The following is a 23,777-nucleotide window of genomic DNA, read 5'->3' as shown; positions in this document are numbered from 1 at the left end:
TTGCGTTGGCGTGAAGGTGATCGAAATCGACCTGAGCTCGAGGGTTCCGCACGTCAGCGGGCCCAAGAGGCCGCAGGACCGCGTGGCCGTCTGCGGCATGAAGGAAGGATTTCAGAGTTGCCTCGACGAGAAGGTAAAAAGCCTCGCTCACGCCGACGACACACGTGTCGCGTCTAACTGACGCGCCCCCCCCCCCCCCCCCCCCCCCCCCCCGCCTCCCCTTTTTCCCCCCCCCCCCCCCAGCTGGGCCCCAGAGGCTTCCACATCTCCAAGGACAAGCAGGGCGTCCGGGTTCCCTTCCTGCACGCCGGTCAGGAATACCACCTGGGCCACGGCTCGGTGGTCATCGCCGCCGTCATCAGCTGCACCAACAACTGCAACCCCTCCGTCATGCTAACGGCGGGTAAGCTGCTCCCGCGACTCACGTTTTTCGTCTCACGGCGATACGAAAGCCTTTTTTGTGATTCCGCGTGAGCGCAACCTGACGTGGGCGCGTGTGCGGCAGGCTTGCTGGCCAAGAAGGCCGCGGAGGCGGGGCTCCGGGTCAAGCCTTACATCCGGACCAGCCTGGCGCCCGGAAGCGGCATGGCCACGCACTACCTCAACGCCAGCGGGGTGCTGCCCTACTTCAGCCAGCTCGGGTAACGACTCGGCAAAAATGTCGACTGTGTGCCGAGTTGTCGGTGCAAGCAGCTAGCTTGCGCTGTAGCCCGTCACACGAAGATATTCTCGCCGTGTGTATATCATATCATATTGGCGTGTGTGCTTCTTTTGCGCTCAAGCTTTGAGGTGATCGGCTACGGCTGCGCCACCTGCGTCGGAAACACGGCGCCCTTGCCGGAAAGCGTCGTGGACGCCATCAAGCAGGTGACTTTTGATGCTTTAGTTCCCATTTTAGGCAGCCGCGCGCGTTGACACCTTGCGCCAAATCCTTCCAGGGCGACCTGGTGGCGTGCGGGGTCCTATCTGGCAACAGGCACTTTGAGGGCCGCCTCTGCGACTGCATACGGGCCAACTATCTGGCCTCGCCCCCCCTGGTGGTGGCGTACGCCATCGCGGGCACCGTGGCCATCAACTTTGAAAAAGAACCTCTGGGCCTGGCTTCCGACGGGAGGGACTTGTACCTTCGCGACATCTGGCCGTCCAGGGAGGAGGTGCAGCAGACGGAGGAGGACGCCGTCATCGCCTCCGTCTTTAAGGATCTCAAGGCGAGGATGGTGGTAAGGAGGCGTGGGGATTGCGCACCTGCTTGATTTTTTTATTCTTAAATGTTTTTTTTTTTTTCTTTTTACTCTGCACTAAATTGCATCAACGCCCACAGAAAAATCATCGAAAGAAAAGAATGACTTCCTCTTGGCGAAATGTCCCTTTTGCAAAATGTGCGCTCAAATAAATCGACCAAAAAGTTGCTTTTATAAAAAGTGACGCGCTTCACTAAACTGACTCTGAAATGTGCTTCCATACAAAAGTGCACAAGTATTGTTTTTGGTGTCAATCATGGAGAACATCACTTTTTTTTTTTGTTTGTTTTTTTTTTAAAGAACAAAAAGTGAACAGCACACCAATGAATTTCCCACTTTCCTTAACGTTGACATTGTTTTCTAACTACGGAGAAAATAAATCACGTTACCTGTCGCAAATCGTGGTTTCAGATCGAGCTCCTGCCGGCGTGACTTTTCAGCTTTGGTGACCCAAAATGCCACATCAGCTAACGATCGCAAACTTACTTGGTACATTCATACATACCTTCTCTTCCAGACACCTTCAAAAGCTTAAAAAAAAAAAAAAAAAATGACATCGTTTCCTTCCCACCACGGCTGTTGGCAGCCATGTTGTTAGTGCGAGCGCCGTACGTGCTTCAAGAGCGCTCACTATCGTCGTCTTCCCTCCTCTTTCCAGAAAGGCAACACGTTCTGGAGCAACATCGAGTGTCCCGAGTCTGTCGTCTTTCCCTGGGACGCCAAGTCGACGTACATCCGCTCGCCGTCGTTCTTCGGCAAATTAGTAAGCGCGGCGCCTCGCCGATTCCGTCCGTGCCTCGGGAAAACCGAACCCATCGCGTGACGCCCTCTCCCTCCGTTCGTGTCTGAAGAGTAAAGAGGTCCCGCCCCCTCAGTCGATCGACAACGCTCACGCTCTGCTGTTCCTCGGCGACAAGGTGACCACCGACCACATCTCGCCCGCGGGCAGCATCGCCCGGGTCAGCGCTGCCGCCAAGTACCTGCTCAGCAAAAGGTGCCTTTGACCATCGACCTTTTTTTTTTTTCATTGATGACAACAATCATCATGTCTTATCGTGCACGCACGGTTCTGAGTGCCTCGGTATTCTGGCATCCCGTAGGCTGACCCCTCGGGAGTTCAACTCTTACGGCTCCCGGCGGGGCAACGACGCCGTGATGACCAGAGGGACCTTTGCCAGCATCAAGCTCCAAAATCGACTGGTGGGCAAAGCAGGGCCCAAAACGCTCCACGTTCCCTCGGGGCAAACGGTGAGTGGACGACTTTTGAGCGTTTGCAGACTCATTATAAATCCAAATAGTGTGTTTAGACTCTCGTTATATAACACAACATATTATCATCAAGAAAATGTTTCAGTTGACTCCCCGGTTCAGGGCGGCTCCAGTGTCCACCGCACTCCCGATGTCGGCGCATACACTTTTTATTATTTTTTTTTGCTCACGTTTTCCTTCTCCCCCCGCACCCAGCTGGACGTGTTCGAAGCGGCCGAGCGCTATCAGAGGGACGGCGTTCCGCTCATCATCCTGGCCGGGAAGGACTACGGCTCCGGAAGCTCCCGTGATTGGGTGGCCAAAGGACCTTATCTGATGGTACAAACCCGATAGTGGTTCTCATTTTGCAACCATACACGATTGCACTCGCTTTATGTTTTTCGATGACCTTTAATTTAGTGGCCTTTGTGTGCACTTTCTCAGTACTCCCTTCCTGCCAGACACGTATGGCTAGAAAAATTTGGCAAAATGGTTGGAAAATATGAGGGGAAAAGACACAAGTGTGCCTGTATTTGTACCACAACGTGACCGGCGGCCTTATCGCGGTTTTGCGTTCTGACGTCCGCCGTCTTCTCTTGCAGGGCGTTCGCGCTGTCATCGCCGAGAGCTTCGAGCGTCTACACAAGAAGCAACTGGTGGGCGTGGGCATCCTGCCTCTGCGGTTCGCGCCCGAGCAAAACGCCGACACGCTGGAGCTCGCCGGCACCGAGAGGTTCAGCGTCAGCCTGCCGCAACGCCTTGCGCCCGGCCAACAGCTCGACGTCAAGGCAAGACGTGATGATTCTCACACACTGCGGTCACGGGCTTGACAATTTTTCAGGCCAATGCCAATTCTGATTTTTGGCATTTTCCAGAGCGCTCCTCCTCATGTTGTTTTTTGTTTTGTTTCAGACGAGCGACGGCAAAGATTTTGTGGTGACGGCAGAGTTGGACAACGAGCTGGACGTCATCTTTCTCCAGCACGGAGGCCTCCTGCGATACGTGGCGCGGACGATGCTTTGAAACGCACGCACTGGACTACTTTGGTCACTTGGCTTGTCGTTGCAATGGATGCCAGGCTGCGTTTCACCCATTCTTAGCTTGACGGACTCAAATAAGGACCTTTTCAAAGAGGCTCTTTTTTTTTTTTTTTTTTGAGCATTCCAGGTGGCTGGAATCATTTGGACTTTCTGGACAGAAGTCAACTAACGCTAAGATATGTCATCACGGATATGCTTTTTTTTTTTGTTTGTTTGTTTTGTCCATGTATGTCAACTACAAGTTGTGTCTTCAACCCATTATGTGCGACTCATGCAAAAGTGTCTTCTTAGGCTGTTGATTTGTTTTTTTTTCTCGACGTCTTTCAATCGTGTTGGTTTTTACATGCGCCTTCATGATTTTGAATGAATTTTAAATGAATGGAAAATAAAGTCACGTCTCCGGTGGCCGTGTCCTGTTAAATAAAATCACAACTTTAGCTGCTTTTTGGGGGGGGGGGGGTTAACTGCTCATTCCTCTCATACTCATGTTTGTGAGTTTGAGTATGGCGACAATGCACTAACAACTGACAATTGCCAGCGCGGTAGCAAGAAAAAAAAAATCAAAAACAGTCGACGAGATATACAAGTGTAAACAGTGCAACGTTTATTTGATTTCTTCTCCAAGAAAATTTCCGTGACACGGGTGCACACTGGTGACTTTGTTTTTTTTCCTCAACACATTGATCCAATCTCACATTGCATTCAGCGAGGGCCTCTGCGAAAAATGACCGCCATTTAATCCAACGTGAAATGTTCTCATAAAGGAAGTGCGCAGCATCGTTTTCCTCATCGCATGTGAAAAAAATCAAAGCTACGAAAACACTTTCTTCGCTCGACTTCTCGACCTGGCGCGCGACTCAATTTACCATTCGTGAGACTTGTCAAAGAACATTTGAGAGATGCATTTCGACACACGCACGCATTTCTTGAGATATTTTTAGTGTCAGGCTGTTTGTAGAAATTAGCCAGGACACACACTTCATTGTGCAGCAGGATTCCTACAATATTTTGTCACGTCACTTATCTTGCTTTTAAAAGGGGGGGTCATGCTTGTTCTATTGTCCAACAGTAAAAAGTACCAAGGAATATTTGGGCCACGATGAGCCTTATCAAAATTATTGGGCAGTAATGCGCTATATGGAAAAAAAAAAAAAGACAAGTGATAAACAACAGTCATATTCTCATTTTACAAGAGGAGAAAAAGAAAAACGCAATAAGACAAAGTATATAAAATACAGTAAAATAAAGACTGCATCTGACAAGAAAAATCATACAAAATAATGTACTTTACAAGTATTTTTTTTTTACATTTATGCTAAATGGGTTAATTTGTAATTGCTATTGATGAGCGGGGCGTGATATATAGAACATTTGCAACAATTACATTGTAAATTTTGGTATGACTTCTATCAGATTTTTTTTGTGTACAATCCAAATACAGTCGACAAAGGAAATACCGCAAAAACAAACCAAAAAAAAAAAAGTTTGTTCTTTGTAATAATTGCAGCAAGAAAACAACAACAAAAAAAGACGGACATTTGACTCAGTGAAATTGTGTTGCTCTGTCGTGTTGTCCAATCAGTAACTTTGAATCTGAAAAACTTTTTTGTAACGTTTGCTGACAGGACATTCTGGTAATTCCGCAAGTAAAGATTATGAACATTTTATTTTTAATTGTGCCATTTCTATTTTCTTGCACGTTATCTTGTGACTTTTGTTGCATTCATTCTGTCATCATCCAACATTGTTCGGAACAATTCGTTGCAAAGCTTGGCTTTTCGTGTCAACAGAAAAAGCGCAGAAAAACAGAACTTTTTCCTCACACCGTTTTTGCTTGTTAAGAAAGCAGGTGAAATTCGCGCACACACACACACACACACACACACACACACACACACAAACTTTACGATCAATGAGTCAAATACTTGCGAGTGAAATTGTTACTTCTGACGGGTTTTTGTCATCGTCAACCAGGAATGTGCATTTTTATGGGGGGGGGGGCAACTAACGACTCATCAACTTTTCTGCGTTAGTGCAACCTCATTAAGAGAACAAATGAATAGCAAGGACTTTTGTTGGGTCAACCCTTTGTGAGTCTGACAAGTTATCCTTTTTTTGTTTGATTGTTTTTTTTTTTTTGTGTGTGTGTCATAAGAATAATAGAACAAAACATATTGTACACATTTTTTTGTTCGGAAGGTTTGCTGCTAGTAGAGAAGATGAAATTTACCGGACTTTTTTTTTTTTAATTCAAAACAAATTGTAAATTACTTTTTCTTTTTTCAAACAAGTAAAACTGTTCCTTTTGGGGGGGCTTGTTTCATCATAAACCGGTCTGATATTAGTGGTGAAATTTTTTGACTTTTTAGTGCCATCTGAATAATCAAACAAATGCAGAGAAAGTGTGTGTGTTTTTTTTTTTAAATTTTGGAAATTTAGCTGCTAGCAAAGCAAAGCAAATAAAAATAATGAATCAACGTAAACGTTACGATCGATTGTCATTTCAATTTGTTTGCCGGTAGGGTGATGTGATTATTAACCGGGAACGATCGTCAATTTTGCACCATCCGATTTGTCGCGTACTCCAAATACTCTTTCGTACAGTCGATGAGAAGAATAGACATGCACTAAACTAAACAAGTTTCGTCATTGATGGACGCCGGTATCTCGCCCGTCGCTCCTCGGCAGAAGGCACAGAAATGTCAAGTCATTTGGATTGATTGATTATTTTTTTTTTTTTTGTACATGACGCAAGATGCATTCGGCGCGTTCTAATGCCGCCCTTCCCCCATCGCAGCATCACTCACTGAAGCAAAACAGATCTGGATTTTTAATCCAGACGACATGTTGTCTTGAATCCCTTTTGAGCCACTTTCACCCCGACGCACCGTAAACAACAAAAGGTGGAGAAAAGCGCCGCTCTCTAAAAAAAAACACGTGCGCTGGGAGGGTTACGTAACGGCGGACGAGACTGTTCGAAAGAGGGTCGATCAGAAAGCGAGAAGCGAGTTGATTGTAAACTCTCTTTGACGACGCCACGCGCCCTTCGTTGGTTTGAAAGGCGGGCGGTCGAGTTTGAGCCAAAAGAAAAAGAAAGTAAAAAAGAGAAGAAAAAGGCAGAAGGCGAGCGGTGCCCCCCAACTCAGGCGATGGCTTTGGCCTCGGGTAAGAAGGCCTCCCAGTACTTGATCAGCTGGATGGACACACACACAGACGGAGGAGACGTCACATGATTTCGCTAACTGCACTTCGACAGGCAAAAACTCGACAAGGAAAGTTTCCGACAGTGGACGGCGGGCAGGCATGCGGACGCTCTGTTCAGCCACATTAGGAGGACGATGAAGCAGAAAGATATTTCAAACATAACAAAAGCATATAAGGAGTGCACACGGTCCGTACACGCATACGGGGCCCACATTTGCGAGCCGCCCTCGAATGGTATCGCGGCCAACGGTATCGGGGCACGTATCGAATCCGTTACCGGAGAGCCGCACACCTCGACTTTGAACTCAAAGCAGATCATCAACTCACCTGCTGCTGAGACTTGAGCAGATTCTCCAGATATTTGATGATCTGCCGTTTGAAGTTCCTGGCTTTTTCTTTCTGTGACGAGAAGCGAGGGTGGGGTGGGGGTCAGTCAGGAATGTGTCGCTTCACTCGGCCAGCGTGACCGGAGTCAAAAAGCGCGCACCTCGAATCGCAGCACTTCCCTGCGCACGGTGGCCGACACTCGGTCAAAGTCTCGCTCGAACTGCGTCACTTTGGCCTCCCACTGGCAAAGCACAACAGAGACACGTTGAAGCGGCGCGGCTGGCGTTTTACGGCCCTCCCGCTTTCCGCGGGGCGCCGCCGTACCTCGGCGATCTCCTCTTTGGCCAGCTGCAGCTTGTCGGGCTTGTTGGCCCACTGGAGTTTGGCCTCGGCCTCGCGCTTCTTCTGCAGCGTGCTCTGCGCGTCCTGCCAGCGCTGCCACGCCTTCATGCGATGGTCGAACGAGCCCTGCGCAGGCGACGGGGTTTCGGTCCACGCGGAGGGAGAGCGTACAATGAACAAGTGAGGGACGACTGTCTTTCTATTTACAAAAGAGTGCAGACGAGCCCCTGCCGGGTTCGTCAACCGTTTTCTGCGCGCTAGGGCTAGAAAGGCCGCTCGAGTAAACGAGGACATACCCTGACGGCACCGAGCAGTCGGATGAAATCGGCGATGAGCTCGGCGAAGCCGAAAGTGTCGTTGGCCGCCTGCTGCTGGTGCAGCTGCTCCATCTTGTCCTCGACCTCGGCCAACTGCGAGAGGGCCCGGGACAGCGCCGTGTTGTCCTCGGCGCTGCCGAGCATGGCGGCGCTCTTGGCGAAGCTCGCCGTGTTCGTGGAAAGCTCTGGCGAAGGAGGGCGAGGGGGCGTGGTTAGAGCAGGTTTTGGGGTTTGGCATTTTTTGTGAGGTAGTTTTTTTTTTTTTTCCCCAATTGGTTTTAATTACAGTCGTTCTAAGAGCAAGTTATGTTGTTCATTTTTATTTTGCTTTCTTTGTTTTTTTAAATTGGTTTACGTATTTGAGTTTTTTTCACATGTCGGCTGCTTGCCGAGTGATAACGTATCATGTGCAAGTAAACTACAATACTTAGCTACAATTCTCAAAGGACCCTTTGACTTTCCTTCTTCTGTACGGATGTGCACGCAATATGAAAATCAATAAAATGAACGCTGAAAGCTTTGGCATCATATTAACTGACAAAGATGAAAATGAAGTAATTACGCCGGTAATTTTTTTTTTGCGGTGATCCAGAATCTGCCCTCAGTTTTCATATGAATAATAAAAATACAAATGTACGATAATATTTATGAATTAAAGGTTGGTTCAGTAACAGGTGGAATTTTTTTTTTCTGAAACATCATAAATTACAGCGCATAGAAAAAAGCGTATTGAGCCATTTTTTTTTTTTGGTCAAACTTAAAAGTGAACTCAAAAACCTGATGCGTGAGAAAAGAATTTTAAAAAAATTCACCGAGCGTCATAAAGGCATCCCTGATTTAAATTTGCTGTTGACTGCCGTTAGTTTTCGGTACTTTTATCAACATGAAAATGTGGTTTCAGTTTGTTTTTTCTGTTAATTTTGGCCAACTCTAATGACGTTGCCTCTGGGGAGTAAACAAACCTTCAACGACGTGCGTCAGAAAAGTACCAGGACCGGCTTCACAACTGATCGATTTCAAACCCAAACTACCAAACTACAAACTGTAGCGTAAATCGTCGCAAAGTAAGGCAGGGTTGGCTTTTATCATTCTTTCCGTTCGGGTCGGCGCTGGTCTTCTCTGCCACTCTGGCTTCAACTGAAGAAAATGGCGGTCGGAAGGGTTTTCCTCGGGTTGGTTACCTTTCCTGTGAAGGACCAGCGACTCCACCAGCGCGTGGAGCTTCCTGAACTGTTGGTCTGCAGACTCCACCTCCTGCAGCTTTTCCTCAAACCACTGCGGCAGAAAAAGAAGTCGGTGGCGTTAAGCGAACGGGGCATACGCTCGGCTCTCTGTTCTGAGCCATCGACACGCCGGGCGACGATGCGCGGGATATGCGAGGCGTCCCAACCCACCACGTCCGACTCGTTCATCTTGATGGTCATTTTGCTGACGGCGTCGGTCGCCTTGTTGATCATTTTCAGGAAGCCGGCGCCGCTCAGGGCCTGCGTGCTCACCGCGCGGGGCAACTAAACACACACAAATGGGAAGGCGCTTGTTGCGGGAAAACCCTCGCGGCACCCACCGCTGGCCCACCACCCTTGCGCGCATCCACCCGCGGAAAAAAAAAAAAGTTGCTTTGGATGGAAGTGTTTGATTGGACGACTCGGGTCACAGAGGGGGAGGAGCTCCGATAAGGCAGAACGGTAAAAGTTGGTCTTACCTCGTCTCTCTCCAGGAACTCTCGCACGTCGGGGTCTTGGAGAAGCGAGGGGTGAGTGACCACCCTCTGAAGGTACCTGTTCAAAAAATCGATTTACTTGAAAAAAAAATGTTTTTTTAAACATTTATGTTAAGCGAATTGAGGTAATCAGTTTATTGATATTTGGTGAAATCACAGCGCTTTAAAAAAAAAAAAGAAAAGTTGTACTGAAAAAAGTTGTCTTTATTTTATTTTCAATTGACAACAAAGACACTAGTGAAGTAACTAAGTTACTTTGTCGAGTTCCGACTACACCGTTCGAGCGCACACCGAGCAGAGAAAAAGGTTGATGCACATTGTTTCTTGCCATGCGCACAAGAAACGCCGCATTGTGAAAAAAAACAAAGACTAAAACTAATACAAACTAAAACGCCAATGAAAAATCTACAAGCATCAAAGTCGTCATGTGGGAAATTTGGCTTTGAAAGCGGAGCGCCGCCCCAGCAGGGAGGAAGGACGCTCGAGCCCTCACCTCTCCAGGGCGCCTCTCCTCCTCTCGACAAAGTCCGCCGACGACGAGTCCTCTTTCCCCACCTTCACCTTGGTCATACCTGCGAGACGACGAGCACAGCGCGGGAGATGAGCGCCCGCCGGCGGCCGCCGAGGTTGGCGGGAGGCCGGCGCCTACCGAGGATGCTCTTCTCCGGCGGTGGGGGCACGATGAAGCCGTTGGGGCCGTGCTTCTCCGAGAGCTTCTCGTACAGGCCCAGGAAGTCGCTGAAGCGTCGGCGCACCGTGAACGTCTTGTTGCGGAACATGCCGAGTGTGGTCTGAAACCATTTTTTTTTTGTTTTTTTAAACATAATTAAAACCCTTGTATTGGGTTTATTGTATTGTTTCATAAACGTCGCTTTACCTGAGTGGACACTTTGTAGGCCATGTAGGCGGTCATGCCGTCCCCTGCACACCAAATCAAGGAGCAAAATTCATCATACGCGAGAAGTGGATTTCGGGGAGAATGCTGGCTTCGGACAGAAATCTCACCTATTTTTTCTGGGTCGGTAATGGAGACGGTGATGTCAAATTTGTCTTCCACCTCGGACTCGTCCTCTTCTTCCAGCTCCGATGAATGAGGAGGACAAGGCAAATTGGCACTGATGATTTTTTTTTTTTTTTTTTTACTGGTCCTGCGATACCTTGACTTACAAGCGCCCCCAACATACAAGTAGGCCCCAGCTGCTGCTTTTTTTTTTTTGTTTTTTTGTCGCAAGCCTAATTTGAGGTAGAGCAAGCTTTGGATACATCACCCCCCCAAGGGGAGGGGGGGGGCCTTGGGTCACATCCTTTCAATGGTAAAAATGTATTTGAAGTACAGTGGTGCCTCTACTTACGAAATTAATTGGTTCTGGAAGAAATTTCTTAATTCGAAAATTTTGTAAGTAGAGACGCATTTTCCATGTAAATGCCCTAATCCGTTCCAAGCCACCCCCAAAATTCAGACATAAATGTTTTCCAAAGCATAAAAATGCATCAAAATATGTAACAAATACATGTTACAGTTAAGATTATTGCACAAGAAATGAGAGTTGTGCAGAATGTAAAAAAATAAGGAATTAAAACGATGATTATTGAACTAACTGCGTCCTCATCGTTTTGTCCTCTCTGAGAAGCGGTTTTCGCCTTTTGTAAAGAACCGATCCAAGGACGTTCGCTTTTGTGGGCTTTTAACAATCCTTCGAAAATGTCCAAGGCAAACATCAGCCTGGATTTTTACCTTTAGTATCTTGAAATTTCTTTCGTAACAAGAGGAAATATTTTCCTGTTGAGGCGTTTCGCAACTTGGAAAATTTCATACGAAGAGATGTTCGTAAGTCGAGCTGCCACTATACAGTGAAATGAATTTACAATGTTGGTCAAGGACAAATTCACCTCGTAAGTCAAGGTACGGCTCTATGCGTTCGACTGACTCAAAGCCATTGAAGCTCAACCAGGAACCAAGCACCAAACCACTTTAGAACCGGCAGTCACTCACTTCCTCCAGCGCAGCCGTCGGTTGCTTGGCAGTGCTCGACGCGGCCGGAGCCGACGTGGAAGGTTTGCCGCCAGCTGCGGCGCCGGTGGCGGGAGCGGCCGCCTCCTTCTTCCTTTCGCTTTGCGGACTGTCTAGGGAGAGCTCCACTGTGGCTTCTGTGGGAACAGGCGATGCAAATACTCAAAGTCACTTTTTTCTGCCGGTGATTGTCTTGCCACAGTTGCCCGGACCCATGCAGACTTTTCCAGGCAGCATCGTTTCGGAAAGTTTCTTTTGACTATTGCATCGGATTCGCTTTTGAGTTTTGTCGCAAAGGAAAACTCGAGGACTCACCTGCAAAGATATCAGTGCCGACTTCTCCGTGGACTCCGTTTGTCCTTTGAGCAGAGTGGCCGGGGGCGAGGGCTTCTTCGGCGCGGTTCGGCTGCGGCGGGGGCGCTTCGCCCACTTTGCCGCCGTGACGGCTCGCCGATTTGTCTGCCAGGGTCTCGTCCTGTATCTCGCCCCCAGCGGGCTTCTTCTTGGCGCCCAGCGGCTCGCCGAACAGATCCTCGTCGGGCTCGCCGAAGAGGCTCTTCTGAGGCGGCTTGGCGGTTTTGATCAGTCGCGGGTCGGCGAACAAGTCGCCACCTTCGTCTTCAAACAGGTCCGCGGCGGCGCTTTGCTTCTGGGCCGCAGCTGGCGGAGGATCGTCAAAGAGGTCCGCCAGTGGGTCAACTATTTTGCTCGGCGGGCGTGGTGCGAGATCTGCTGACGAACTGATATCTAAAAGCAGAGCGGTTTCTTTTACTTCCTCTTTTGCGTCACCGACCTCATCGAGCCCACTTTCTCCCGCGCTCTCAACCGCCACGTCCTGGGTCTGCGCTTCAGTTTCGTTTCCCAGTATGTCAACAAACTCGTCGTTGAGCTGCTGGTTTTCACTTGCTGCCTTTCCACCTCCGGACTCGACGGAGGCGGTAGGAGTCATCCAGTTGCCCGCCAGATCGTCAAAGTCGTCGGAGGGCTCGCTGGGCGTTTTGGACTCGGACCCGCTGCTGATGGGGTCGCTCATGGCGTCGCTGGGAGGCGACATCAAATTGTCGCTGGGCGTTTTGGATCCCAAGCCGCTGCTGATGGGCTCACTCGTTAGGTCTGCCGTGGCGTCACTGGGCGGAGTCACCAAATCGTCACTGACCGTCGCCGTCTCACTCAGGGAGGAGTTGCTCTGGAAGCAAAGAAGAAAACGGTGTGTGCCGTAAACTCAAGTCAGTCAGTCACATTCCAACGAGAATGCAAACAAATCCGGGGCTTCATCGCTTCAACTTTTCAAGTTTCATGAAAAAAAAAAATAGTATGGAAACACGTGAATTGCACTTCTGAAGCACATAACTTATCTAGACAATAACTAAATACATAAAACGCATATGCATTTCTCAAAAGAAAGCCTACAAACCAAGCGAAATGGAGCTTTTTTTTTTTTTAAAGCCTTCGCCGGTGGCGAGCTTAAGATGCAATCAATGATGTATTGTACCGCTACTGCCCTGTAGGTGGCAGCGATGCTAAATAAAAGGGGGTTCTAACAGCCACACAAGTAAAGAAGAAAACATTTGCAGTCTTCAATGACACGGAAACCGTTCCAGAAGGCGGCTGGCTACATTTCCATATTGATCAAATTTACTGTTGCGCTAAAATTTGGTGTGTGATGCAAATAGCGCGGCCTGGTTAACACCTCATGGTTCAAGTGACACAATTCTGATTTGTTCCTCTCGAGTGGCACAAATGCAGTTTTTGTGTCATGATGGCATCAAGAGAAAAAAAAAAAAAATGTTGGATATCTCCGCATCAGAACGAGGCTTCTTTGTTCAAATCTCGAACGCCTCTGCTCCACTTCAAACTGAAACTTGCCGGCAAGCATCACGTTTCCCCCCCCCCCCCCCTCACTTGGCACCCAATAGATTTTGGTATGCACTTGAAAATATTTTGTTTGCCAAAACCGCTTCAAATGGACCGGCTCCAGACTACCTTTCTGACCTTCGACACCCACGGATTCCAGAAGGCTCCCTGAAGATCAAAAACACTCAAAAACATAGCCCACCGCCACCCCAAAACGGAGCAGCCCTAACCGCGCTCGAGTTTAAATCCGCATGGCAGTTTGCGATTTGATTTTGTGGTTCTATTGCCTTCTTTTGAGCAGTGTTCTATGTCCCACTTATACTTAGCGTGACTTAAGCCGTATTGCTACCATTGAGTCATTGATGGAAAGAACTTGAATCCGTTTTTTTTTTAATGTGCTTCATGAATAAATTGGATTGGCCTCACTACAGTTCCATAAACCTTTCCTTTGCTGCTATGCTGCTCCTATGCCACAAATCACTCCCGAGACATTCCTCCACTTGCCCCTTCCTGCCTGTACTTTCTGAAGCTAAGAAAAGAAAACCTTTATTTGTCTCACAATGGAGAAATTCCCAATTTAGAGAAATACCCCTCTCCACCTGCGCTCCTCGCAACAGCGCCAACCTCGGCCTTTATGGGCCCTTCTATTTTACGTCACAGCTTTCCTCTATTTGGCTCACCGTTTTGTATGAGCCTTCTCCAAATGTTCCTGTTAAGGATGTTCTATTTATCCGCTTCTTTCACTTTCAAATGAGACTGAACACCGCGTTTCCATCTGGCTCTTGTTGATCCTCATTTTAGGGTGTCACCGAAGACAACCACCTCACCGCCATCATCATCATTTCCGTAACACCAAGCTTCATTTCTTCTACTTTCTTGAGTGGTGCTTCTTCGAATCCGTTCATTATGGCTTCACTTCTTTATGGAGTTTAACTTTAAATGAAACTTTAAGTGATTGGTCATGTGATTTCCAAGTGATAGCCTGAACATATCAAGGGCTCTCCAAGAAAAAAAAAAAAAAAAAGCAAGCTGGCAGATTTGCTGTGTGTTCTGCGTAAAGCTGCTGAGTTGGCCTTTTCCCAAATTGCTCTTTTTTTCCTTTTGAACTTTGACAGAGGCGAAAACATCCGGGTTCTAACCACGTGATCGCCACCCGCTCACATGACAAGAGGTTGCCCTCCCCGTGCACGGGCCACTTTTTCATCTCCATTCAATTTAAAATCACTGCCATTTATTCGGAACATAACTTATGCAGTCGAAAATATCACACATACCCCCCACAAAAAAAAAAAAAAACAAACATAACGCACAAAGTGTTCGTAGTTAGTCCGCTCGCAGTGGCGCAAAGATCACAGGCAATTAAATGCCTATGTTAGTTTTGGTGACGAAATAATCACATTGCACTTCGCGTGAAAGTAAAGCTCGAGTAACATTAAACAGCATTTGTCACTTTTAGGCAACCGTGTGGATGGGAGTGAAAACTTTTGCAAAAACAACAACGAAAAAGTGGCGACTAACATAAATATATATTTTTTTTTTCACTAGCGCATTGCTATGGCTAATTGACAGTGAGAGTTAGCAGAGTATGGAGACGGAAGAAGCGGTCGTGGGGAAAGTTGGAACCGTACCACACTCATGAAGAGGTCGTCTCCGTCGTCTTCATCGCTGCCTCGGCCCGCGGGGTCTCCGGCGTCGGGGAACGGAGGAGGACTGCGCTCCGAGCTGGTCGCCATCTTCAATTCGCTAATTTACAAACTTCACGCGCGAGCGGAGAGACGAGACACGACTGACGTCGGGGACCGTGTGTGCTTTTCGGCGGATAAGCTTTACTCCTCCGCTGCCCATGCGAGCACACGCAACACGGCTGTGGAAAGTGACGCCTGGGGGACGGTGGAAGTGCTCCAAAGTGTCAGAGAAGTCCGTAGTGGAGTGAGGGCGGAGGAGGAGGGGAGACGGGGGCGAGACGTCAATGAACCGCCGCTGTCACTTTTCACTTCCTGGTTAGCCTAGGGAGCTAGCACGCCCGCATCGACAACTACCTCACTTCCTCGTTATGATAAATTCCTCCGCGTCTGGGCAGGATACGCCCTGCTACAAAGTGATTGGCTAATGTCTGAACATGAACGACAAGACCGCCTTAACCGGATAAAGCAGCCAATCAAATTGCAGCAGTGCGTGTCCTACCGCCAATGATATTGCAGCAAGGCTTGCCATGCCTACAACAGCAGTGGGATTCATCACCTGCCCGCTGGCCTCGTCAGCAAGCTAATACAGCTTCTCACTCAGTCAACGGACTGGAAAAAAATGACTCGGGGCAAGGAAAACGCCGTGCAACAGCACTTCTGACCGCGGAAGTTTACCGAGTTCGGCGATGCCTGGTAACACTTCCAACGCTGATCAAGAGCCGCTTCTCACTTCAAAACGTCGGTTGATTGACGAGTCGGATTCCGATGAAGGTATTTAAAAAACGTTGCGCCTCTCCTTTATGAAGCAGGAGAGCTTTTTTTTGATTTTGTATCATTTAAATGCTTATTTTCCCAAACTAAAAATTATCCACTTTTTGAAGCTGAAGCAAGTAATTTCAATGTCCTTTTCGTTTCTTATTTTACACGCAACAGATTTGATCAGCAAGGTACCCGATGCATTGTATTTTATTCTCTACATAAAATGGCAAAGCTCAGTTGTTTATGTAGTATTATTTGTATTTTTGGCTTAGTACTTTGCAGTGGTGCGTGACTTAAAACAGTCGCCTAAACCAGTATTCTTCAGAACATTTTTTTACCATTTGCAAGTGAAATGTTTATTTGCACTTCTTAAATATTTGTATAAGCAAAATTGCATCTACTGGTTCATGAATTGTGTTGATGATGCAGTCTAAAATGCTTCAGAGTTCCAAATGCAAAATAGTAATAATCACATTATATTGAATCTCATCGCCCCCCTCCCTTAATTTACGAAGGGAGTACATAATACAGACATACAATAAATTGTGTTATAATTAAGGGTGATATAGTATATTTTAGGGATAAAAAGTTGGATATTTTCAATTTTAAAATCCATTGTAGTTTGAATTTTAAAATTAATGTAGTTTTTGTAAGATTTAGGTCGACATTTTACAAAAAAATACAGTTGTTTTTGAGATACAAAGTCATGTTTTTTTAGATAAAGGTCATAGTCAAGATATTCTGAGAATAAAATGTCATACTGGGTATTTTGGAATTAAAAGTGGGTGCGTAAACATTTACAGTGTTCCAGAGATTTGGGCGTCACTGTGGACACCCTTCGACATGAGCCACTGTGGTTATGACCTCAACGCTCCGTCAGAATCCCAAACGCTGACGCTTATTCTGACTGTTTCCAGTTGTGTATAATTTGACAAGATCCTCCAGAGTGCTCTTCCTTAAGCAAGCGGCAAACAGTTCTTTCGATATCCTTCCTTCACTTCCCCTCGTACAAAAGTAGTAACAGGACAGTAATCTCTGTCCTGTGTGGAGAAAAAATGTGGAAAATATGCTACTTTTTGTCTTGAAAAACGTCGTTCTCGTGATACTGCGACTGCTATCTTGAAAAAAATACAACTTTATTCTCTTAATGTTGTGTATTTAATTAAAAAGAAAAAGATGATTGATCGAACCGCATGACTGTTCATGGCATTTGTCAAAATAATGACCAAAAAAAAAAAAAAAACACCCAACAACTCAATAATATCGGCTTCATTTGATGTTTTGGCAACCATTGCACATACAAGTTGGGCAAAGTACAAAATTATTGATAAATTCACCAGTAGTGGATAATGCTAACAGAGACCGATCCAACGTCGTACACCTTCGAGCATTTTTGACATCGCGTAACTGAGTAAATTGAGAAGGGATATAATGGATCGGTGTCAGAGGCGTGCCAGGTCGATTGGAACTCTTGCGCGCAACACCTTTTTGGAGTTGGCGTTTGTTTGAGGTCCTACCGGACTGATCTCACTCACTGCAGTCGGCTTTTTGCACCGGCCCCACAAGATGATTGACGGGAGATGGAACTCCAATCAAAAAAATATTTTGTATTGTTGGCAGCGACTGCTGCTAAGAAGTATCTTGGAAAAAAAAAAAAAACAATGCTCTCATCAACTTTTGTCATACAATGCACCGGAGAAAAAAAAGTTAGGCGAGGAAAATTAGATGACTTCCGATTCTTTCTTTCTCTCTTTCAGGTGAAACCTTATTTGAGAGGAGGACTTTAATCGCCCCGCACGATGCCGACGAGGGCGCCCGCGCCAGGTTGTCATACGAGGAAGCAGTCGAGGCAGCAGGTAATTAAAAATGGGACGCCATCTTGGAAAGATCGCATCACAGCGGAAGTCCGAGTCAAATGTCGCCGCCCTTTTCTTGACCGCCACGCCCACGTCTGGCTTATTTCATCACAGTGTAAGGGGAGCACGCCAAGCCAATCGCTGTTTTCATATATGCGGCTTAACTTATTTTGTTGACGTGAATGGCTGTGAAAACGGTCACCAAAAAAGCTTTGTCTTTCGCATTTCAACCAGTTGAAGTAGGCGGCTTCAACTGCAAACTATCAAAGCATTTTCACTCAAGACGACAGAACTTCATTCGACTTCACTGCCGTCATGCGCCCCGCAAGGACACAAATATGTCTGGCCGCCGTGTCGGCAGCTTTCACCAAACTGTCAAGCGTGGGCCAGTTATCAAGTGGGCCAAAGCTGTGCGCTGACTTGGACGTGATAGCGGGGGGGCGTCGCACATGTTTCGTTATGATAGCGCCTCGGTTCCAAAACCCCGAACCTCCGCTAATCCACTTGGGCAGAACAATTCTGAAAAATAATCAAATGGCAATTTTTTTTTTTTGCTTTATCTCCTCAGTATTCCGATGCCGATTTAATATGCAAACATTTTTTTCCATTTTTGCCATGTTTTTTTTGTTTTTTTTTCACCAAAGCAAGCAATAAATTCAGCTGTATTCCCATATCAGATTTGTTATTCATAAATGTTTTGGTCTCACAGGCTTGGCGTGCACGAAAATAAATGGGGAATGAATGAAAGACAGTATATTTCTTCATCTTAGCGTTATTAATGTACCGGTACTAAAAAAAAAAAACACTTGAAATCCTTTAAGCGTTCATGACGACAACGCCACAAAATTCCGCCAAATTAGTCTGCCGTGAACATAAATCAGATGACAACAATAACGCAAACAAATCTCTGTGCCTTTTGTCACGTTGTTTCATTTAAAAAGTTGCGTAATGCGTCTCGAGAAGTGGCAGCCATTTTGTCCAGGCACCGTCTTCACCACATTTTCACCGCCACGTCAAAATGGCGGCTGAAGCTTTTTTGTGTGTGTGTGTTGCGCTTCCTGTTGCCAGGCTTCGGCTGTTTCCACTGGCTGCTGCTGCTCGTTTGCGGCTGGGCCAACGCCAGCGACGCCGTGGAGATCGTCTGCGTGTCCTTCCTGCTGCCCTCGGCCCGCTGCGACCTCCTGCTCAGCTCCTCCGACATGGGCCTGCTCACCGCCTCCATTTTCCTCGGTCGGTCACGCGCCCTCGGTCGGACGTTCTTTTGTCAAATGTCTCGGTTTTGGAATTCGATGACGCGAGGCCATGAGTCACACGCCTGCGTCGTCCCCGCCAGGCATGATGGTGGGCGGCTACGTGTGGGGATATTTGGCCGACCGGAGGGGGCGCCGCAACGTCTTGGTGGTCTCCCTGTCGGTCAACGGCCTCTTCGGGGGTCTGGCCAGCGCGGCGCCGTGGTTCTGGCTCTTCCTGCTGCTCAGGTTCATCAGCGGCGTCGGGTGAGGACGTTGGAGCCACGACCACGTTATTGTTTTTTCAAAACACGCAAGATGTTTTTCATTCGTAGCTTCATTCTTTTATGTCAAATTTTAAGTCTTTCAAATGGACGCGGGTTTTAGATGCAATCGAACCCTTTCTCTCCAGGGTTGGCGGCTCCATTCCCGTCATCTTCTCCTACTTCTCCGAATTTATGCCGCGACTGAGGCGAGGCACGATGATCAGCGCTCTGGCCACCTTCTGGATGGCGGGCAACATTCTGGCTGCAGGTGCCAAGACACCGCACAACGACCACCGACATTTTTTTTTTCGACCATCATGTGATGTTGACGCTTGCGTGCGTGCGTGCGCAAAGGCCTGGCCTGGTTGGTGATCCCCAGAACCTGGATGCATTTGTCCGTGGGCCGACTGAACTTCCAGAGCTGGCGATTGTTCGTCGTGCTCTGCTCCGTCCCGAGCGTCACGTCAGCGGTCATCTTCAGGCTCCTCATGCCCGAGAGCCCCAAGTTCCTCATGGAGGTTAAAAAGTTAATAACCCCCCCCGCCCCCCCAAAAAAAAAGAATAAATAAATGAAATATCACTTCAGTACATCGATCCTAAAAATGAAGTGAACCGATTCGCCAATCTTGCACAAGGACTTGCGGCCAAAAAAAATCTGTCGTTTTGTGTTTTTGCAGGCCGGCCGAGAGCGAGAGGCCGTCCACGTCTTCCGCCAGATGTTCCGACTGAACATGCTTGGGAAAGGAGAATCTCTCCCTGTAAGTCGACGGCGCTGTGCAAAAAAGGCAAAAGCGGCTGCACTTAGAATTTTTCGGTCGAATTAATTTTGTTTTGACTTTGTTTTTTTAAAAATTGAGTTAGTTTTAATTACTTTTTCTAGCAAATTTGAATTTTTGTTTTTAGTTTTTTTTTGTTTGTTTCATTTAGTTGTTTTATTAGTTTTAGTATTAGTTTTAGTTTTTTTAATATGTAGACTGTCAATTGCGAGACAAAAAGAAATCATGTCAATAAATATTGTATTATAAATGAAACTACAATTCATTAAGTATAATAAATTTGCAACAGTCAGAATCCTGTTTTTGCTACGTTTGCTTTTGAAGGAGTTTTCCTTGCACGTGAACATCAAACAAAGAGCGCACGAGACCGAGACTCGACAGTCGTGTGGACAACTCGCTGCTATTCTGAAAAAGGTGACCGAGAAACAAGACTCGACTCAAAGTCAATCAAATGAAACCACTCAAATATTGTTGACATGTGTTAGGGTGTATAATCGGCGTTTTGCTGTCATCACCGCCCAAATAGGCTCTGATGCCGCTCCGGCAGATGTTTGACGGGAACCTGAAATCCAGAAGCGTCGTGCTGCTCATCATTTTCTACTGCATTTCCTTTGGGTAAGACGTCCGGGTGGTTGGTCGGCATTGCCGTTAAACTGTTTCTGAACCAGTGCTTCTGAAAACTCTGGTTCAGAAATGTTTTAGCTGTGGAGCCTAAACGCTGGGTCAGGGGTCATCCTAAAAAGGCCCCGACCGACTCCAGTGGAGCAAATTCTCTCGGCTAATAAATCCCAAGTATATTTTAAAAAGACTCCTGAAATTGGGGTAGAAAGTTGGCTTCCAGGTAGACTTCAAAAACGTTTTTTGGGGTGTCTATTAGCTGATCATTTCTCGAGCGCCGCAATATTGATTGAAAATGTGCCCGCTGTAAGTTGTAAAGTTGTGCCGGTTTTCTTGAGTCGACGAGGAGCGCGGTTTATGACGTGCTCAATGTATAAAGTGCCTCGAAGGCGATGACGTGACTTGATCGCTGTGCACAGCTACTACGGGCTGTGGATGTGGTTCCCCGAGCTTTTTTCCCGAGCGGAGGCCGGCAGCTCCCCGTGTGCCAACATGTCCGCCCCGTCCCAACAGCACACCAACAGCTGCTCCCCCGTCAAGACTGTGGGTGCGTAATTGACACAGATTTCATACCTGCGCTTTCAGGGCTCATTTTAAATGTATTTATTTATATATGCCAAATACAAGAAATGTAAGACAAATAAAAATTGAACTAAAAGCAAACATAACAAATCAGCTGTAAAATCCAACTAAAATTAAGTGAATTAAAAAAAAAAAAAAGATGGTCCAAAAATAAATGTTTAATTTTTCAAAATTGAGAAATATTCAATCCGGCACGTGTTTTCATCCTCAGTCTACGAGGAGAGCTTCTTGATCGCCGCGGCCAACCTTCCCGGCAACATCTTCACCATCCTGGTGGTGGACAACATTGGAGCGAAGCCGCTGCTCTGTGAGGAAGGCCACGCGCCACAGCGGGTCCTCATATGTCCTGATTTGACATTCATCGTGTGTGTGTGTTTGCAGCGGTCAGCCTGCTGGTGTCCAGCCTGAGCGTGTTCCTCATCTATGTGGTGCAGAGCAAAAGCCAAAGTCTGCTGCTGTCCTGCTTGTTCAGCGGCGTGTCCGTCATCGCCTGGAACGCTCTGGATGTGGTGGGCACGGAGCTCTACCCCACGCAGCTACGGTACTTTGAGGGAGGCGCCGTTTTCACTTGAGCGGACGTCTCGATCCGTGACGAAATGAGGCGCGCCACGTCTGTTTGAGGAAGGCGTTTGGTTGTCTCAAGTAGACGACGCACCGGATGGCTAATCGGGACCGAGCGCCTATTTGAGGGAGGTGTTCGGTTGTCTTCAGCGGAGGATGCACCCGAAGGCGAATTGGGGTCTGGTATCTGTTACTGCAGGATGTTTATTTCTCTTAAGTGGAAGATACATCTGGTGACAAACTGGGATGAGGCCTTTGTTTGAGGGAGTCGTTTAGTTGTCGCACCCATCAACCAATCAAGATGTAGCATCCATTTGAGGGAGGCTTTCAATTTTCTCAAATGACCCATGTGGGTAATTACTAATTGGGTCGCAGCGTTTCCTTGAAGATGTTTTTTGTTTTTGTCATGTGGATGGTCGTTCTTTTGGGTGCAGTTCGTCGGCGCTGGGCTTCTTCACGGGTGCGGGCCGAGTGGGGGCCATCATGGGGAACGTGGTCTTCGGCAACATGCTGGACTCGGACTGCGCCGTCCCCATCCTGCTTGTGTCGGTCATGCTGATGTCCGGTGGTGTGTCGGCGCTCTTCCTTCCGCACACCAAACAGATGGAACTTGCCTAACCTTTGCCTTTGTGTGTGTGTGTGTGTGTGTGTGTGTGTGTATCAACCAATCAAGATGTAGCATCCATTTGAGGGAGGCTTTCAATTTTCTCAAATGACCCATGTGGGTAATTACTAATTGGGTCGCAGCGTTTCCTTGAAGATGTTTTTTGTTTTTGTCATGTGGATGGTCGTTCTTTTGGGTGCAGTTCGTCGGCGCTGGGCTTCTTCACGGGTGCGGGCCGAGTGGGGGCCATCATGGGGAACGTGGTCTTCGGCAACATGCTGGACTCGGACTGCGCCGTCCCCATCCTGCTTGTGTCGGTCATGCTGATGTCCGGTGGTGTGTCGGCGCTCTTCCTTCCGCACACCAAACAGATGGAACTTGCCTAACCTTTGCCTTTGTGTGTGTGTGTGTGTGTGTGTGTGTGTGTGTGTGTGTGTGTGTGTGTGTGTGTGTGTTATAAAACCGGTACTAATTTATCAGAAATATTCCACCACTTTGTAAGATTAGAAATATTATATTTTAACTCTCCCCTCCAAAATAGCTCAAGACACAGCCATTATCGTCAGAACAGCTCGCCACAAAATTGTGTAGACCCTGAAGTGAACATTTCCATTCATGAATGTCCAAAAATAACGGGAAATGTACACTGACTACTGTACATTGTAGCAAAGTGGCACTTCTTCAATGTTGTCCCAGTGAAAAATATAATCAAATATTTACAAAAATGTGAAGGGTTGTGCAGCAAGCACCCTGTGAGATACTCTGCATGTTTTTAGATTGCTCAATTATGTCAGTACAGTCAAAGCACTTTTTCATTCCTAGTTTTTAATTCTTATTCCCATTTTTATTGTATTTGTGTATATTTTTCAATGCACGTTGGAAAGTAAAACTTTTTACCTGCATAGTTTTTTCTTCTTCATTTATTTATTCATAAATAAACTTCCAATAGCCAAGCAGCACACACAGAGGTTGTGATGAAAAGTAATAACACTTGCACACGTCATTTCATTTGAAAACAAACATTGCTTGGGAAATGATTCAGCAGAATTTCGATCTACTTTGGTCAAATATCTTTCACATTCACCAGCAGTCAAGAAAATCAGGAACATAGAAGACAAGTGTTGAAATATGATCCAAGGCAGGAAAGTAACAATTGGACGTAAACATTCAGCTTCTCCACTTATTCACATTTTTGTCACCCAACCATGCATGCATTTGTGTTTAGTTTTGTTTTAGGGACAGGAGGATTATTATTATATATATATATATATATATATTTTTTTTTTTTTTTTTTACATGGCAATTATAGTTAGTGTTATTTGTAATTTTCACGATTCATGGTCAGGCATGGTCCCGATGACCCCGCAAAGAGCGGAGGTCCACTCTGAGTCGTAGAAAAATGTTCATTTTTAGTACATACTCTTAAGTACATCAATATAAACGAACATGAATTGAACTTGAGCCTTTTTAGTCAAAATTGTCAGAAAGTATGGCATTTATTTCTACTCATTACAGCATACGATCGCAAGTCGATTAT

The 23,777-nt window shown here is 46.8% G+C and overlaps 3 protein-coding genes across 3 annotated transcripts in view; 2 read left to right on the top strand and 1 right to left on the bottom strand.

Annotated features, from left to right (window-relative positions):
* Positions 1-3,934, top strand: part of ireb2 (iron-responsive element binding protein 2) — a 9,671-nt gene extending 5,737 nt beyond the window's left edge. The window contains exons 11-21 of the mRNA XM_019873920.1: positions 17-133; positions 244-403; positions 506-641; positions 783-867; positions 939-1,220; positions 1,900-2,004; positions 2,093-2,235; positions 2,342-2,489; positions 2,706-2,828; positions 3,092-3,277; positions 3,402-3,934. Coding sequence (XP_019729479.1) covers positions 17-133; positions 244-403; positions 506-641; positions 783-867; positions 939-1,220; positions 1,900-2,004; positions 2,093-2,235; positions 2,342-2,489; positions 2,706-2,828; positions 3,092-3,277; positions 3,402-3,512 — 1,596 coding nt within the window. The 3' untranslated portion in view covers positions 3,513-3,934. The remainder of the gene's footprint in view (positions 1-16; positions 134-243; positions 404-505; positions 642-782; positions 868-938; positions 1,221-1,899; positions 2,005-2,092; positions 2,236-2,341; positions 2,490-2,705; positions 2,829-3,091; positions 3,278-3,401) is intronic.
* A 178-nt stretch (positions 3,935-4,112) lies between these two features.
* On the bottom strand, positions 4,113-15,333 carry snx1a (sorting nexin 1a). Its single transcript, XM_019873916.1, has 15 exons — positions 14,933-15,333; positions 11,766-12,636; positions 11,433-11,587; positions 10,445-10,520; positions 10,317-10,360; positions 10,089-10,230; positions 9,933-10,011; positions 9,422-9,497; positions 9,114-9,227; positions 8,901-8,994; positions 7,699-7,904; positions 7,385-7,528; positions 7,221-7,301; positions 7,061-7,132; positions 4,113-6,722 (listed from the first exon to the last, which is right to left on the bottom strand). The coding sequence occupies exons 1-15, from the start codon at positions 15,035-15,037 to the stop codon at positions 6,672-6,674; spliced, it is 2,310 nt and encodes a 769-aa protein (XP_019729475.1). The 5' UTR covers positions 15,038-15,333; the 3' UTR covers positions 4,113-6,671.
* A 185-nt stretch (positions 15,334-15,518) lies between these two features.
* On the top strand, positions 15,519-22,943 carry sv2 (synaptic vesicle glycoprotein 2). The gene is made up of 14 exons (XM_019873919.1): positions 15,519-15,760; positions 17,506-17,604; positions 18,673-18,834; positions 18,938-19,100; positions 19,246-19,367; positions 19,454-19,617; positions 19,777-19,857; positions 20,200-20,289; positions 20,402-20,490; positions 20,913-21,040; positions 21,287-21,382; positions 21,457-21,616; positions 22,071-22,264; positions 22,673-22,943. Exons 1-13 carry the CDS (start codon positions 15,676-15,678, stop codon positions 22,252-22,254), a joined length of 1,623 nt encoding a protein of 540 aa, XP_019729478.1. The 5' UTR covers positions 15,519-15,675; the 3' UTR covers positions 22,255-22,264; positions 22,673-22,943.
* Positions 22,944-23,777: the final 834 nt, after the last annotated feature.

Source organism: Hippocampus comes, unplaced genomic scaffold (assembly GCF_001891065.2).
Source record: "Hippocampus comes isolate QL1 unplaced genomic scaffold, H_comes_QL1_v1.1 scaffold298, whole genome shotgun sequence".
NCBI classification, from domain to species: domain Eukaryota; kingdom Metazoa; phylum Chordata; class Actinopteri; order Syngnathiformes; family Syngnathidae; genus Hippocampus; species Hippocampus comes.
Note: the sequence above shows the minus strand (reverse complement) of the source record. Positions and strands in the feature narration are given on the sequence as shown.